The 16,359-nt window shown below is 38.4% G+C and overlaps 1 protein-coding gene across 5 annotated transcripts in view; it reads right to left on the bottom strand.

Moving 5' to 3' along the window:
- Positions 1-1,982: 1,982 nt before the first annotated feature.
- The window catches only part of phactr1.S (phosphatase and actin regulator 1 S homeolog), a 178,900-nt gene continuing 164,523 nt past the window's right edge, over positions 1,983-16,359 (bottom strand). For all 5 annotated transcript variants that reach the window (XM_041567747.1, XM_041567749.1, XM_041567748.1 and 2 more), the window contains 7 exons: positions 15,681-15,901; positions 15,347-15,503; positions 13,311-13,366; positions 9,888-9,949; positions 8,040-8,180; positions 6,644-6,720; positions 1,983-6,284 (listed from right to left, as the gene is read on the bottom strand). In XM_041567747.1, coding sequence (XP_041423681.1) covers positions 6,269-6,284; positions 6,644-6,720; positions 8,040-8,180; positions 9,888-9,949; positions 13,311-13,366; positions 15,347-15,503; positions 15,681-15,901 — 730 coding nt within the window. In that variant the 3' untranslated portion in view covers positions 1,983-6,268. The remainder of the gene's footprint in view (positions 6,285-6,643; positions 6,721-8,039; positions 8,181-9,887; positions 9,950-13,310; positions 13,367-15,346; positions 15,504-15,680; positions 15,902-16,359) is intronic.

The following is a 16,359-nucleotide window of genomic DNA, read 5'->3' as shown; positions in this document are numbered from 1 at the left end:
AGATTCAGTTTATAAACACTGACATAATATCAAAGGCTATTGTGATACTAAGCTCTATAGTTAGTATAGGTATGGGTATATAGAATTTAATTAAAAGTAGGGAGGGGTGTGTGTGTGGATGCTGGGTTTTCATTTGGAGGGGTTGAACTTGATGGACTTTGTCTTTTTTCAACCCAATTTAACTATGTAACTATGTGTCCACCCACGGCCGCTGACCACGAGGAGAAGAACGCCGACTGTTTGGAGTACCTAGAAACTGCAGTCGAGAACATAAAGGAAAGCCGTACAGATATCAGCGCAGACCTGCATGCAAAGGGATCCCTCTGTAAAAACCGGCTTTCACAACAAAGGAACCGCTTCTGCAGAAACCGGCATTAGGGAGAACATCGCTGCATTTAAATGGCAATTGTATTATAATATCAGGTAAGCGCAGTGTCGGACTGGCCCACAGGGATACCAGGAAAAGTCCTGGTGGGCCAAGGTGTCAGTGGGCCCTCATGCTGCTAAATATTTGGCCTATTTCATGGTCATTCCCTATTTTTATGAGAACAAAGTGGCGAAATAGATGGAATAACAGGTTCTAGTATTATAGTATGTAAAGAAAAGAGACTAGGAGAATAGAGGTTGAGTGATGAGAGGAAGAATAATAGTACTGAGAATGGGCCCCTGGTCTAAGATTAATTGGTGGGCCCCTAGTCAAAGGTTTTTGGGTGGGCCCCTGGTGTCCCAGTCCGACTCTGGGTAAGCGCATTATCCGTTTACCCCTTCTGTGATCGCCGAGGGTGCTACACTATTCTTACTTTTATCCAACAGGCACAAGGGTGACCGTGAATAGCCGATATTCGGTATCTTACTTTGAAAACATGAATGACACCTTATAATTGTGAGTAGATCCGATGCTAATTACCAGATCCCTGTATTAAGGTTAATACACCAGAGAGCCTTTTCTTTCTACCTATAGGAACCTTCGTTTTTCAATCAGCGCACCTTTCTATTGCACAATGTCTGATATCACAATGTTTTCTTAGGTTTGTGACCTTATAATGAACTAGGGGGAGGGGACCCAGATAGTGGAGCATAAAGTTTGGGACCAAACCAACCAAGAATATGAACAAACTCATTGAACGACGGGTGCCACTATCCATACACTGTTGTCTTATTTAATATGCATGGAATACAATAGAATCAATTACAATGTTTACATGGAATACATTGCAGCTGCTATTGTAGAGAGGACAGGGGATTCACCCATAGTTTGAGCCAGGGAATGGGTCTGGGACGGCAGGGCCCACCCCTTTTTCCCTGTATCCCTCCAGTCCAGTCTGACCATGAAAGTTTCCAGTGTGTTAGACACCTTAGTGAATTTAATCAATTGTCCCATACCCTGGGCCAATGCTCCAACTCTTTAGGCACCATCCTAGGGTAAGGCAGTGTGGCCATTGTCTTCCTCTTTGTTTCCAGAAATAACCTGGGCCAAGTCAGGCAAGAAATAGAGAGCTGCTTCTCTTTTCCATGAGTGTACAGAGGGGAAAATAAGTATTGGAAACGTCAACATTTTTTCTCAGTAAATATAAGAAATAAGGTCTTGAGAGAGCTCTTTGCTTTTACCCAATATGAGATGCTTCTTGTGTGATACCTTGGTTATGAGAAACCTTTTTAGAAGGACTAAACCAGCTGATATGAATTTGCACTGATAGGGGGCAGGTTTGCTTTGTAAATACAGACAGATTTCAGCAGGTTTCATGGCTTTCTATGCGTTTTTGCATGTCTTTTTCTTCATGTATTCAATACTTATTCCCTGTGTCATTCCACTTTATTACACAAAACGTATTTATAGACTTTTTTGTTTTGAGTTCATTGTATGTGTGGATTACTTGGGTTGTTACCGACATCTGGTGTAAATTTCATATCAATAGCCCCATGACGTGTTCATTGTGACTTTTAAGTGCAAATGAAAAAGAAGATCAGCAGGACAAATATACTGTAGTTTATTCTTTATTCACTGAAATGGTTTATCCAGCTTACCTCCGCAGAACATAAATCTGTGACCTTAAAATGACAATTAAACCCTCCCATCAGTCACTCATACAGAAGTTTGCTGATCTTGTGCCTCTGCTTTTATTAAGCAATCCACATACAGGGTCATGGTTGAATTGGTTTTTCGAAAATGTTCACTTCAGGCAACTCATGGGCAGACTTAACCCACCATCCTCCCTACACTGCTTGATCAATACTGAATTTGAGGCTACAAAAACAAAAAACAAAACTGATTTTGGAATTCTTATTGCCCTTTAAAACATGAATGCGTTTAAACAGCAGGAGCACAGAGAAGATTACACAATCTGCTCACAATTGCACTACCATTTCCATAGGCATCAGTTAACATATCACTCCCTGTATTCGTTAATATATCACTCCCATATTTAAAAATATGTAACATTAGGAAAATACATGGCTCAGTTCAGAGGCAGAATGATGAGAATGATTAAAAGTTTTTGAGAAGAAGGGTTATAAAGGCTCAATGTTTAACGGATTGACTTGCATCCCAGCAATAATGATGAATGACTGGCAGTGGCGTAACTCAAGTGAGCCGGCCCCTCCAGCAAAAAAATCTTGAGAGGAGCCCGTCGCAACGCTGATCTCCATCCTCCCACCCACTTCCCGCCGCAACTCCGCCAACTCCCTGACCCGACTCCCGCCCAACTTGCCTCCCCCTTCCTCGCCGCAGGTAAGAGAGTGGCTGAGGAGGAGGGGGTTTTTATTAGCTATAGAGGAAGCAGACCTTAAAAACCCAAATTCTTTTAGTTAAAAGTATGCAGTGCGGCAACCTTCCTGCAGTTTTTCATTAAGAAAACCTCTAAAAAGAGATTCCTGACCTGCTGCTCAGCTTGGGCATTTGCACTGAAACCGCGGGACATTTATCAGTTTTTATGATTTAAGTCCCATTTCTCATATTTTTCACACTTTTTCATTAGAAATAAAGGAGCAATCATGGGTATAAAGAAAAATCAGCTGATGATAGGAACCATTCTCACATAGCGCTTTCACACTCATTTTATTGTTTTACCTAGCACATATGCGAGACTGCGAAGGGCTGCAAGTTTGGATCAGGTTACAACTTGTTCCTAAATTTAGCCTCCAGTAAATTTCCCATACAGCAGCCATTCATCAACCATATAGCTATCAGGCAGGTTAGAACAATCCATACAGGGAAGCAGCAGCTGTTTGTGTGATCTTCTTCCAGTGGGTCTGCATAGGCCTGAATTATGATTCGATTTTTGGACTGGGGGCGAATGATTGGGTCAGCATGATTTGACCCAGCATGGAGGTCATTGAATTGGGCAAAAATGCACTCATGTTTGATCAACTTAAAGCACGTGTAGGCAGAAACCCATGGGCTACCCACATGCATGCCAGTTACATAGCAAGCACCTGTGAGTGTGCAATTAAATAGTGTTGCACCTTTAGAACATATAATAGAGAGAAAAGAAGGGTTATTAATCATTTCTGTAGCCTTTTCATAGCCATTTGCTATTCGTGTTATAAGCCCAACTGAAATCATGTGGTCACCCAGGCCATACTTACAGTACAGAAATAATTTGTGTATGTTAAAACATTATATTTGTTGTCTCTTTATTAATATTAACTTATTTTCACAGGCTACCTTATCTGTAGATTATTTAAAGCCCCCCCCCCCCCGCACAAAATGTTGGTTAAAACATCACTGAAAGGTCAAGAATCATGGTACAAGGTAATAGAATGAATAAAATAGCGAGTAGCATGTATATCGCTTGGGTATGATACAATGAACTTTATTATTAGTATTTATTTGTGCTCAATGCCAAGATCTGTAACAGGCTGATTTCCAGCCCATCTCTTATTCCAAAGCAGGATAAACAATCTTAGCATTATTGTTTCAGCATACCAGATTTATACACGAATACATATTCGAAGTAAGGCTCAGACTTACAAAATCAGGCATTTAATAAATAACTTTTCGCATAGAAATTAAGGATGCACTCTTCACCACTGTCATTTCACCTACAATTCTGCAGCTGTTTCTGAGCTATAACATTGAGCATCCCCTCACAGCAATACTACTATCTCACCAACAGCCGAGAGCGTCCAATGGAAGAAACCTTATCTAAGCACTCAAAATGTCACTATCAGGGGAGTAACTACAGAGGAAGCAGACCCTACACGGGGGCCCAGGAGATATAGGGGCCCCATGAAGCCCAAATAATGAGCAATATATATATATATATATATATATATATATATATATATATATATTGGTAAAACAGGACAAACTCTGTTGGGGGCCCTAAAATTAATTTGCTGTGGGGCTCAGTAACTGATTAGCTACACCACTGATCACTACCATAATAATCTGCGCTTTTCCGAACAAAACTTGAGTTTTGAGCAAAGCTCTGGCACTTCAGAAAAGTCCTGTTGAAATGTTTGGTTCCCTGTGATAAAAGGTTTTGACTAAATAAAGTTGTATGCTGCCACAGCAACCCAAGTCAGCGGCCAATAAACACAAGTGCAAAATGAAATGAGGGCCAGTTCATCACTGGTTACTTTTCCTGCTTTACTAAGACTAATAATCTGAGGGGCAATTAAGAAGGAACCTGTTTTTATTTTCCAAAGCACACAACATAGAAATGAACATCACAAAACACACAGTGAGAAGTCTCACACACACACAAACACACATACTGTATGAAATATTGACCAACCTGCCATTTTGTATAAGCATTCATTATTCAGCGGTGAAGAATGCAATGAATTGTCTTTAATCGATGAATATGTTAACTGGAGACTTCTTTTTTTATTTTGTTAAAATATTATTCTTTTTGTTAAAACCTCATCTTCTAACCTGGATTTACTGTATATACCCTGCAATACCACAACATTTTAAGCGGCACTTTTTTTTATTTTTTAACAAAATATGGCGGTTAATTTCTTGAAAGATCTTGCTTTTCACTGAATTCAAGGCTTATGGCAATGGCAATTAAAATAAAGGTGATGGAAGAACAGGGGGGGTTCTATTTATTTCGAAAGCAATAAATAAGAGACCCCAGTTTGTTGCTTATGTGTTGGCATTAATACAAGGTAGACTGTAAGAAGTATCCCTGTTATTTCATTCAATCTGAACAGGCTGAGTGACTATTGCTTTTCTTTCTCTTGCTGATAGAATTTCAGAGTTGAACTCTACCAGACAGAAAGGTGTGTATAAAAGCACCACTGATCATTACAGGAGCCATGCTTGTAATGGTCACAGAACAGGCACAATATAATGACACAGAATTTCTAAAGACACACAATTTGTATCTACCCAAAGAAATGTAAGGAGGCCATTATGAACAGAGAGCAGGACAAGTCTGCCCTTTTGATACAAACATACGCTTGCGAGTAAAAAAAAAAGTCGTGGCCCAGAATAAGCAAGACCGTTATATGGTGAGATGATGAAATGCACAGTGCAGGTTAAATAATCATATACAATATGCTGCAGACTGGATTGGGGCCACATTTATCTGGCACGTGATTTACAGCTCTGAAACATCTGTTCAATGAGTGTTTGACTCAGTTTTAATTCACTGACCCTGATTAATCTACCACTGAGAAGTTGAAATATTGAAGCAGATTGGTGACAACGATCTCAAAGCTACATTAAATGTTGGCCCTTTCAGTCGCATTTGTTCAAACTTCTTTCAGATATTCCATTTGACATAATACACTGAAGAATCAACAGCCAGTCTTGGACATGGAAGATGTGATCCTTTAAACCAGGAATGCTTCACAGAGGAAAACTAGTGCAATGTTCTCTCTCTCTTTTTGCTCACTAACAAGCCTACGTAGGTTTGGCTTTGATGCATCATGGTTGACGTAAGCGTAACTTTCACAGGTCTGTTTTTACTTAATCAGCTCTGGAATCTTTTGCTTGTTCTGTCCTTTGAACCACAATCAGCGGCCTAGACAAGAGATGCTGATGTCCAAATATGCGAGAAAGAACAACATCTGCTGAGTTTGTACAGACAAGACAGATCCACAGGCTGGCCGATGACACAATCCATTAGACACGTCTTCAGTTCTTGAAGGTCTAGTGACGATGGAGGTCATCGATGCAGAATATGCAAATGCTGTTTCTTCTCTTGATAAAAGAAGGCAGTTCTGAAGATTTACATTTAAGTAACAGAGAAATGAAGTATCCCAGCACTTGTGGTTCCCTTTTTGAAATAGGTAAATATTCAAGTAGAACTTAATGCTAGGGCCTGTGAAACCTGCAACAGACACATAACAGAATATGTAAAGGCAAATAAGGAATGTGTGCCTTTCTATAGTAAATCAAATATTGTATTTATTATATAATAAATAAATCTCAAGAGAGCAATTGCAGTTTTCATATGCTCCTAGGTTTCCCTTGCAATGTCCTGAGCTGGACATTTGTGCAATCGTAATCTACTGCACATGTACCTGGCCCAAGTTACTACAGGGGACAGAATTACAGGAAGGCCATCTCCCATAGACTAAATTTTAAACAATGAATCCACATTTTTAAAAAAGTATTTCATTCTTCTCTCTTATAATAAAACCTTGCACTTGATTTGAACGACAAAACATAAAGACAATGTTGACATACCTTGTTAAATGCCTACTTAATTCGTGGACTTCCATTTCTGTACTTTTGAACTCATTAAGCTCCTTACGAATTGCTGCCTGTGATAATCAAAAAGAGTAAACAATTGTTCATCAGTGTTTCATAGATCTCTCCACATTTAAGGGGCAGAATTATTAAAGGTTGAATTGAAAATTCGAATTTGATTTTCGAGATTTATCATACTCCGGCCTTTTAAGAATTTGAATTTGACTATTCGCCAACTAAAACCTGCCGAATTCATGTATAAGTCAATGGGAGAGGTCCAGGGATCAATTTGGAGATGTTTGTAGCCTTCCTCACATTCAAGTTTTTCGGAGCAAAAACTTGAATCAAGTTTTGTATAATTCGAATCGAATCAGAATTTTTAGATCAATAAAATTAGTCCGTGTTTTAGCAATTCGATTTTTTTTATAATAAATTTCCCCCAATCTAATTTAATCGAGCTAAAAAAACTTGCATGAATTAAAATTCGACCCTTGATAAATCGACCTCCCCATGCAGTAGGGGAGTAAAGCTGGCCATGTTCTCTCCCGAATGACCAATTCTTGTGTGATCTGACAAATCTGTCAAATTATCATGAGGTTAGTGGGAATCGAACAATCGTGCATCTAATGATTTTTTTGTCTGACATCAGAAAATTGATCGGCCAAGTTAGAAAATTTTAATCGGTCACAGTATACTCGATCTATTTGTCCAATTGTTTGCAGTGCCAAGCAGGCAGCTACCCTCTGTTTTTCTGGCTTCAACTAGACACCACTGCTTGAAATGGTCTTTTTAGTTGTTGGACAAATCGTACATTTAAACGATCGTTTCAAGATAAGCTTGGTCTTATGATAACAAAAAGATCTTTTAAAAATCCTAATGTCTATGGCCAGCTCAAAAGGAATAGTTAGACAAAACTTCCACATTCCATTAGGCTTCAAGCAGAAGACCAGTAAATGCACCCTGCTGATTGGTGGCTATGGAGTGAACTTTGAACTTGTTATTAATTCAACTCCATGACTTTTTAAAGAGGCAAATGCTAAATAATGATTCCTCATAAATGTACTTTTAACAATTGTAATATTTGCTTTTTCCAAAATGTGTTCTTCTTTGGAATACGAACGCTTGGAATACTAACTCTCTACAACTAATAGTATGGACACACCTCTCTAGTCCAATCATTTGATTATTCATAACTCCGTTAACTTTTGACATGTAAGTAGATTTAGCAGAATTATGCACATCAGTTTAGCAAATGCACATTTAACTCATATTGCATCCATTTTATTGTATCTTCACATGAGAAATATAATTCCATATTGTAAGAGACAGATAATTTCTATTAATCTGAGATTTTTGTTAACCAAATGTGCCATGAGTAACAAAAGTCACAAACTTTGTCAGCTGCCGTTAGTCGAGTCCATGGTTTGTCTGCTCTTCTATCGTAGTCCTGTGCATCTGCCAGCTCCACATAATCACTGAAACTGATAAGGATTTTCTTCTCTCTTAGTTCTTCCACTGTAGGTCTTTGACTAAGCTGCAAACATAAATATCAATAATTATTAATTAGCTTAATTAGGCAGTAACAGTAAAGTTTTCAGGGGTGCTGCACCAATGAGGCAAGTTTAGGAACTCAACTTGCTGCAGGTCCCCAAAAATCACCTCTTCTTCGGGCGACTAATCTCCCCGAACTGCCATCCCACCGACTAGAATCAAAAGCGCCGGCGGGATGGCATTTAGAGCTCTTCGTTTTCCAAGTTGCCTTGGAACGAGGAAACTTTGGGCGACTTCGGAAAACGAAGCGTTCCGAGTGCCATCCCACCAGCAATTTAAATTCTAGCCGGTGGGGAGGCAGTTCGGGGGAAATTAGTAGCCTGAAGAAAAGGCGCTTTATCACCGGGGCGACTAATCTCCCCGAATCTTCTTGTCTGTCTCTGCCCTAAGAGTCAAATTTCCGTATTTCAAACCAGAAATTAGGCTCTTCTAATACAGAGATTGCAATTCTCTCCAGTGCCAAAAAAGGTGAGCACAGAGCAGCAAGCAACCCCAGGCAACAAAGGGGCTAGGATCGCCCTTGAAAATTTTGTCTCATGAATGGCTAAAGCAGAAGTTTGTGCAAAATAAGTGGCTCTATAGTTCTTTATTGCCATGAGGCTCCCATCTTGCCTCCCATCTCCTATTCTTCAAACTGGTTCTAAGGTACAAATGAATGTAATAAGTTTGGAAACTGTAAATCTTAAGCCATAGGTAATATTTTAGCACCAAGTTTAATGACAATAAATAACAAATCTGTTCCAACATGGCTAAGTATAATGGGATGTACAGATGTGGCTATATAGGATTCTCCACTTGCACTTTTGTTGCTATAGACAATACACTGGAATTCTTTTATCAAAACAGTTGTGTGTAAGCTTTGTTTTTAACCTCGCTTCCCCATACAGTGTTGCCATTTGCTTGGTGATCAAAAAGATGGGCTCCCTTCATGGATCACATAATAAAACTCCTAGTTAATAATAATAATAATAATACAACAACCATAAAATGAATAAACAACTAAAAGGAAATTCACAATTGTCACATTTTGCCCAGTTCTAAGTTGTGGTATCCAGTTTACCTATGAGTGTAATCAACTGCTACTGTTCAGTGTGTCTCATTATTGGGGTTATTGTGTCCAAGGTGGGTATAGTGCATGTCCTTCAGCCATGCACCCTAGAATTTAAAGACCACACTTCTACCTGTAAACTTTGACCCATTTGGCTTTAGCACTATATACAGGTATGGGACCTTTTATCCAGGATGCTTGGAACCTGCGGTTTTCCAGATAATGGGTGTTTTCATAATTTGGATCACCATACTTAAAATCTATATCCCAAATAATAATGATTAATTATTTCTCAGTACAAGGTACGGTTTTAATATTATAGAGAAAAAGGAAATATTTTTTTAAAATCTGAATTATTTGATTAAAATAGAATTTATGGGAAACAGGCTTACCGTATTTAGGAGTTTTCTGTATAAGGGGTTTCCAGATAACCACTCCCGTACCTGTACTTTATTTTTCAGTTAATAAATCAGTCCCTAAATGTTGCTAATTAGACCATTTTGTTTCCTTTATGTTTCTAAACTTATACTACACCAGAGTTATAAGGTATAGGATTCATCTGATACAACTGTTGTGATGTTGGTCTGGCAGCTGCCACGGAGCTGCTTTTATTGGCTATGAGATCTGTGTGGCTGTTTTTACCTTGCGTGTCAGCCTCCTCTTAATCTCTCGTTTCTCTTCTTGTTCCTCTTGCTCATTTCGAGCTGAAAGAAATACAATATTATTAGAACATCCAACAGTTTTGATGAACTAAGCCAATTGTTTCAATAATATATTCTGCAACTTGTGAGATAATTACGTATTTAATGAAATGACAACTGCAGGAACCATGAAAATGTGGCATCACAGTTTTACTTATTTCTTCAGATCTAATTTCTCTAATGTGCGTGGAGTTCAGACTGACTGAAAAGATAGCTGCTACTTCTGCCACTGGTCCCCTCAGTAACCAATGGGGAGCGCTTCCATACTTCCACTGAGAAGAAAAAGTATGTTTGGAATGTTGGCAAGATTAAGTAAATTTCCACATACCTTAAATGCTTAGGCAAAACCCAGGTAATTTGATACTCATGTGGAGAAATGAGAAGAATCTCCATGGATTTCTCTGAGCAATAAGGGTGCAAAAAAGGCCAAAGGGGGGGATGTAATAAAAGTCGCAAAGAGCAAAACAATTCGCACCAATAAGGATAAAAATCCAATCTCGCAATGTAATATTGTTCCTTAAAATGTTATTGCATAGTGAATTGTAATTGCGCATTGTGAATTTTAATTGCGCACTCTTAAGAAGTGCTTGAAGGCGTCGTAATCTTTTGGAGCAAACTTTTTCAGTAAGAAGTTTTATTACATTCAGTACGCATTGGCGCAAACTATAAAATTCGCAAACGGTCTTCCACTGTCGGAAGTGGTTGCTAAACAGTTTCCGGGTTCGCAACAGCTATATTAAATTAAAAAATTTGTTCGTGCAAAGGCATAACTTTTCGCATTGCAAATAGTTTTTCCGTTATCGACTTTTATTACATTCCCCCCGAAAGTGTTTTATAAGAGAAGAATTTATAACAGCAGCTCTATTCACAGTGAGGATTTCAAAGGAAATAAAATACATTACATTTCCATTTCCAGTGCAAAAGACTGTATTCTGGAATCAGTGTATTTTATGGCCTGCCAGGTCTTTTACAGCAAGCTTAGCCAAGTGTGGGCTCCAGCCATTGAAGGTCACAGTGATGGTCTGACATAGTTACTTAGTTAATTTGGATTGAAAAATACCAAAGTCCATCAAGTTTATCCCCATGAAACAAACCTGAGGGCACATATACACACACATTTATACTGACCTATATATACACTCACATATAGGTTTTATATACCAGCATTGATACTAAATGCAGATTCCAGTATCACAATAGTTTTAAACATTATACTTGTCCAAGAAACCATCCATTAACAGAATCAGCCATCACATCATCACCCGGCAGTGCATTCCACAACCTCACTGTCCTGACTGTGAAGAACCCCCTACGTTGCTTCAAATGAAAGTTCTTTTCTTCTAGTCTGAAGGGGTGTTCTCTGGTTCATATGCCACTCATTGTGTCTGTGCACCACAAAAGGTGCCGCAAGGAAGCTATAGTTATGTACAGAGCCCATACAGAGCTCATAACAGTGTCGGGCTAAATCATACCTCCCAACATTTTGTAAATAGAAATAGGGACAAAAAGATTGGCTGGGCGAAGCGACATTTTTTCACCATGTCCAATTTTTTGGCCACACCCCCTAATTACCATGTTCATTTTACAAAATGTGGCAGTTCATGAAAGTTTGAACACATTTCTCAGTTTTTTTGTGTTATTACAGTTTTGCTAATGAAAATGAGTTGCCCTTTATGCTGAAAGTCACAGTTTCCCCTAGAGACCTGCTTATCTTAAATTGTTACAATTGTTTCTTTGCATATCTTAAATTGTTACAAAAGTATCCAAGTACACCTGCCATGTATTCTGGGCTCTCGTTGTATCTTTTTCTGGCTGTTCAGTGCAGGAGATCAAAGAGAAAGTCAGGACAGTTCAGTAAGAAACCCGGGACTGCAGGTTGAGCTGTCAAAATCAGGACTGTCCCATGAAAAACGGGACAGCTGGGAGGTATGCTTTATATTTTCATAAATTTCTCTTTAAAAATGTTTATTCTTAGTGAATTACTACACAGGATGTGGCACTAGCTGGTTATTGCTTCCAATGAAAATTACAAAAAAAAAGTTTTAACCACATATGTCTTATGAATGATTCTTTAGCTACAGGGAGAATCAGTTTCACATGGATATCAATTCGGTGCTGTGCTAAGAACGATTATTAATGGCGTATGTGTTCTGCAGCGACTGCTGCCTTGAACAGATGTCTTGTGACAATTACAGACTATTGCTGAAACGTTCAGCATCACAGCAATAACCATGTATGCTAATCTGCCAGTGCAAGATGCTGTGAGAACAAAGTCTGTGGCCCAAAAGATTTCTAATAAATGTATTCTTAAAGATTAACAAGAATGAAACATTTCAATTTAACTGTCTTAAATAGCTGTAGATGTAAATATCTGATTTTTCTTTGCCTCATTTTTTTTTATATAGACAACAAATAGACTGATTGTAAACCTTTTTCTCCATTTTCAATCACATTGCCCATTTAAACAATTTCTCTCATTGCTTTCTCTTTGTTCAGAATACGCTATCATTTTGACTAAATACTTTAGGGCACTGCTATGGTTCATATCTTTGACTCCCCTTCAAGCCTGATTTGCCAAGCTGCATGGGGTGGAGTAGAAAAGGAATAGACTCAATACTGATCTGCTGCAGCAAGTGAATGGAGTGGGTACACCAGAGGAATAAGGAATTTTAAAATCAGATCTATCACATCCAGCAGGATGTAAATGTTGGGGAAATAATGCTTCTCGGGCAGATGCGGGGTTTAAATTAGAAAGTGCAGCCAAAGCTACAAGGAAACCTAGTGCTACTGCATGGCAGCATTGCTTTTATATATCTCTGACCATAGCATAGTTCATATTTCCTCTTGACATTTCATAAATCAAAAAGGTAGAGGCTTCATCCAAACCTACCACCATTTCTGTTTTCAATGGCTACTTAAGGTGCCCATATACTGGGGAAAATGCACCCCTTATTGTAAAATATAACAATATTAGAGTTCCATCAGTGACCATATAAAGGCATGTGACAGCAGGCTGAGCACTCTACATGGGTCATCATGAGTCATGTGACACAAATAAATTCTGATCATAAGGATATCATTTTACATTTTATTGATTGCTCAATGGAAATATGTTTTCATGGTTGAAAGCCCCTATGGAAGTTCTGAAAAGAGCATATGTAAAATGTATATTTATTATTTACAATCCACACTTATATTAATTAGGTTTCTTTGATACACACATAAACAGCTTCCCTCTCTTACAAGCAACTGGTCACCTTTGTGTAGATCAGACACACAGTGTAATTCATAATTAGCTAATGAGCAGTCATTATAAGACATATTGAAGGTCACATTACAACAGGCATCAAAAGAAGTTACTCACGTTTAAGTATATTTCTTTGTTCCAGCTCCTCTGCTGTTGGCCTTTGGCTTAACCGCCTAAGAAAAAAGATTGCAAGCTTTCTGACCATGTTCCACAGTGAATTTAACAAAATAGTGTTGCACTAGCCATACTAATATAGCCTTTATGTATTTCCTATCCAGTTCTTACAGCGGGACAAACATAAATCCACTTATCACACATTTAAACAGTATGAAAGCAAACCTCACACAAAATAACAAAATAAAATCTAGTGCATACAAGTAACGTTCCTTGCACCATTTCCTCTGCTCATAATGTATTTCCTGATTTCCACAGATGGAGATAAATAGTGACGTTCCTTCCAGCATAAACCAACTCATTATGAGGAAATCTACGTAGGCATCATTTCAGAGCTGCAGTGTAACGGTTATCTATTTTAACTAAAATAAATGGTTTTGTCATAAGGAAACAGAAGAAAGAAGGTGGAGTGTAGGTGTCAAATTTAAAAAGCAACTAAAGTTGTTTTTGACAAAGCTCTGCCATCTACACCAGAAGCCCTAGGTTTCATAAAATAATGCAATGTTTATATATAATAATACAGTAAGAGGCACATTTATCAAGGGTTGAAATTCAAATTCATGTGAGTTTTTTTTAAAACTCCCATAAACTTTCATTAATTCAAAATTCGACTAGTCGAAATTTATCAATTACATTTTTTATATTCGGGACAAATTTAACGACCCAAAAATTGTAATCGAATTCTTCAAAAAAAACTTGAATGTCAGGAAGGCTGCAAACTTCTCCAAATTGATCCCTGCACCTGTTCCACTGACAGTAACGGGCAGGTTTTAGGTGGCGAATAGTCGAATTTGAATTGTTAAAGGCCAAGAGTATGGTAAATCTCAAAAATCTATTTTTTTTTAAAAAAAAATTCGAATCTAATTTGGATAACTCCCTAGTCGAATTTGACAATTTTGACAATCAAAAAAATACTAAAATTTGAATTTTCAGTTTGACCCTTGATAAATCTGCCCCTAAGTGTGTGTTTGTAGTCAGATGCCACGTTCTTAGAGTTCTCACTCCGCACACACAATATACTTGATAATGAGTTCTGCAGTCTAAAGGTGGCCATACACGGGCAGATAATGTTGCCGATAACGGTCGTTTAGACCAATTTGACAGCTAATCTGCTCCGACGGGTCTTTCCGATCGATATCTGGACATGATATAGATCGGGAAGTTTTGATTTTTCTCCCGACCGACCCGTTGGAGCCCATTACGCTCGTCGTAATCCGATCGTTCGGCCATGGGGCCGAAAATTCAGATTACCCCTGATATAGCCCTGCCGTTAGTGGCATATCGGGGAAAAGATCCGCTCCTGTTCCCTTAGTAGTTCTCCCACTACTTATAATAGTGTGGGAGTAAAATTAACTCAATATGAGAAAATGGAGTTAGACACAGATATATTTTGTCTGGCGTGTCATCGCCTGTGCATGGAAGAAGAATTAAAATGCTGGGTAAAGATTTGTCACCTATCATGTTGACTTCTCTTGTTCTTCAGTGTATTGTATTATCAAATCCTCTGCCTGTTTGTATGAACTGCTGTACCACATAGGCAGAGGATTTGTGCTTAGCACATGCTACTTGATAATACAGGTATGGTACCTGTTATCCAGAATGCTTGGGACCTGGGGCTAACAGATCTTTTAGTAATTTGGATCTTCATACCTTAAGTCTACTAGAAAACCAGGTAAACATTAAATAAACCCAATAGACTGGTTCTGCCTCCAATAAGGATTCATTATATGTTAGTTTCTAACATGTACAAGGTACTGTTCTATTCTTACATAGAAAAGGGAAATCATTTTTTAAACTCAGATTATTTGGATAAAATGGAGTGTATGGGAGAAAACTTTTCCGTAATTCTAATCTTTCTGGATAACGGGTTTCCGGATAATGGATCCCATACCTGTACCAGTATATGCAGTTTATGAGGGACACTAATCAGTACGGGTACACTTCATAGAACTTTTTTGAGTTTACAAATTTCACACTACCTTGTAAGCTTGGTCCCAATCTGTTGCCTTGATTCCAGCCTTTCTTCATCCGTCTGCATGGGAAGTATATTCTTTTCTTCCAGTTCTCTCTTGGAGGGTCTGTTGCTTAACTTTATTGCCAGTGAATCCTTTCGTAAGACCTTTAATGCCAGAGAATCTGTGCAACAGACAGACAGAGAGAAAAGGACAAAGCTTTTCAATACTTCTCTAACCAAGCTAAGCAGTTACATCCAGTTTACACTACTGACAACAGGTCCAGCAGCAATCAGACCAGCTCAATTAGTGTAAGCCTGGATCTGCACTTCTCTCACTTTTTATAAAAAACCGAGCTTACTTGTGTATAGTGAGCTATCATCATCTTCATCATCATCATCATCATCATCATCTTCCTCCTCATCTCTAGAGTACAGGCACGAAGAGTCATCATAGCTTGTCTCATGAGGCACATTTTCCTTGTCATCTTCACATTCAATAACAACTGTTGGCACTTGTCTCATGTCGCAATAGCCGCTGAGTCCTGATTTTGTGATACTCTCCCCTCCATGCAAACCAGAGCTAAACAAAGGGATAGGGATTATTTACTAGTACAATCAGCCTCAGCATAATGGGCTGCTACATGCATACATATTGCTCTAGCTGCCCAAAATAAATTGTGTTACAGTTCAGCAAGACTAGAATCATTAATACGATTTCAATGGTTTCTGGAATGCCATTACAGTTGCGTTATGGTTGCACTGTTAATACTCTATGAAAGATTAATACAATTCTGCAAAATCTTTGCTTCCACAAATAGCTGTGAGGAGCAGCAAGAAGAGAGATGTGTAATGGGTTAACAGAGTTTGTCAGATGCCTTTGAAAAGAAATGCTGACATAAACCAATCATGTCTGATTCACCAATGCAACATACTGGCAATATGACAAATGAATATAAGGCACACTGATTGCTCAGTAATTCAAAGCTCCATAGTTCCCCTAATTCCCATTTAGATACTGCAGGATTCAAGAGCAGCACT

Source organism: Xenopus laevis, chromosome 6S (genome assembly GCF_017654675.1).
Source record: "Xenopus laevis strain J_2021 chromosome 6S, Xenopus_laevis_v10.1, whole genome shotgun sequence".
NCBI classification, from domain to species: Eukaryota; Metazoa; Chordata; class Amphibia; order Anura; family Pipidae; genus Xenopus; species Xenopus laevis.
Note: the sequence above shows the minus strand (reverse complement) of the source record. Positions and strands in the feature narration are given on the sequence as shown.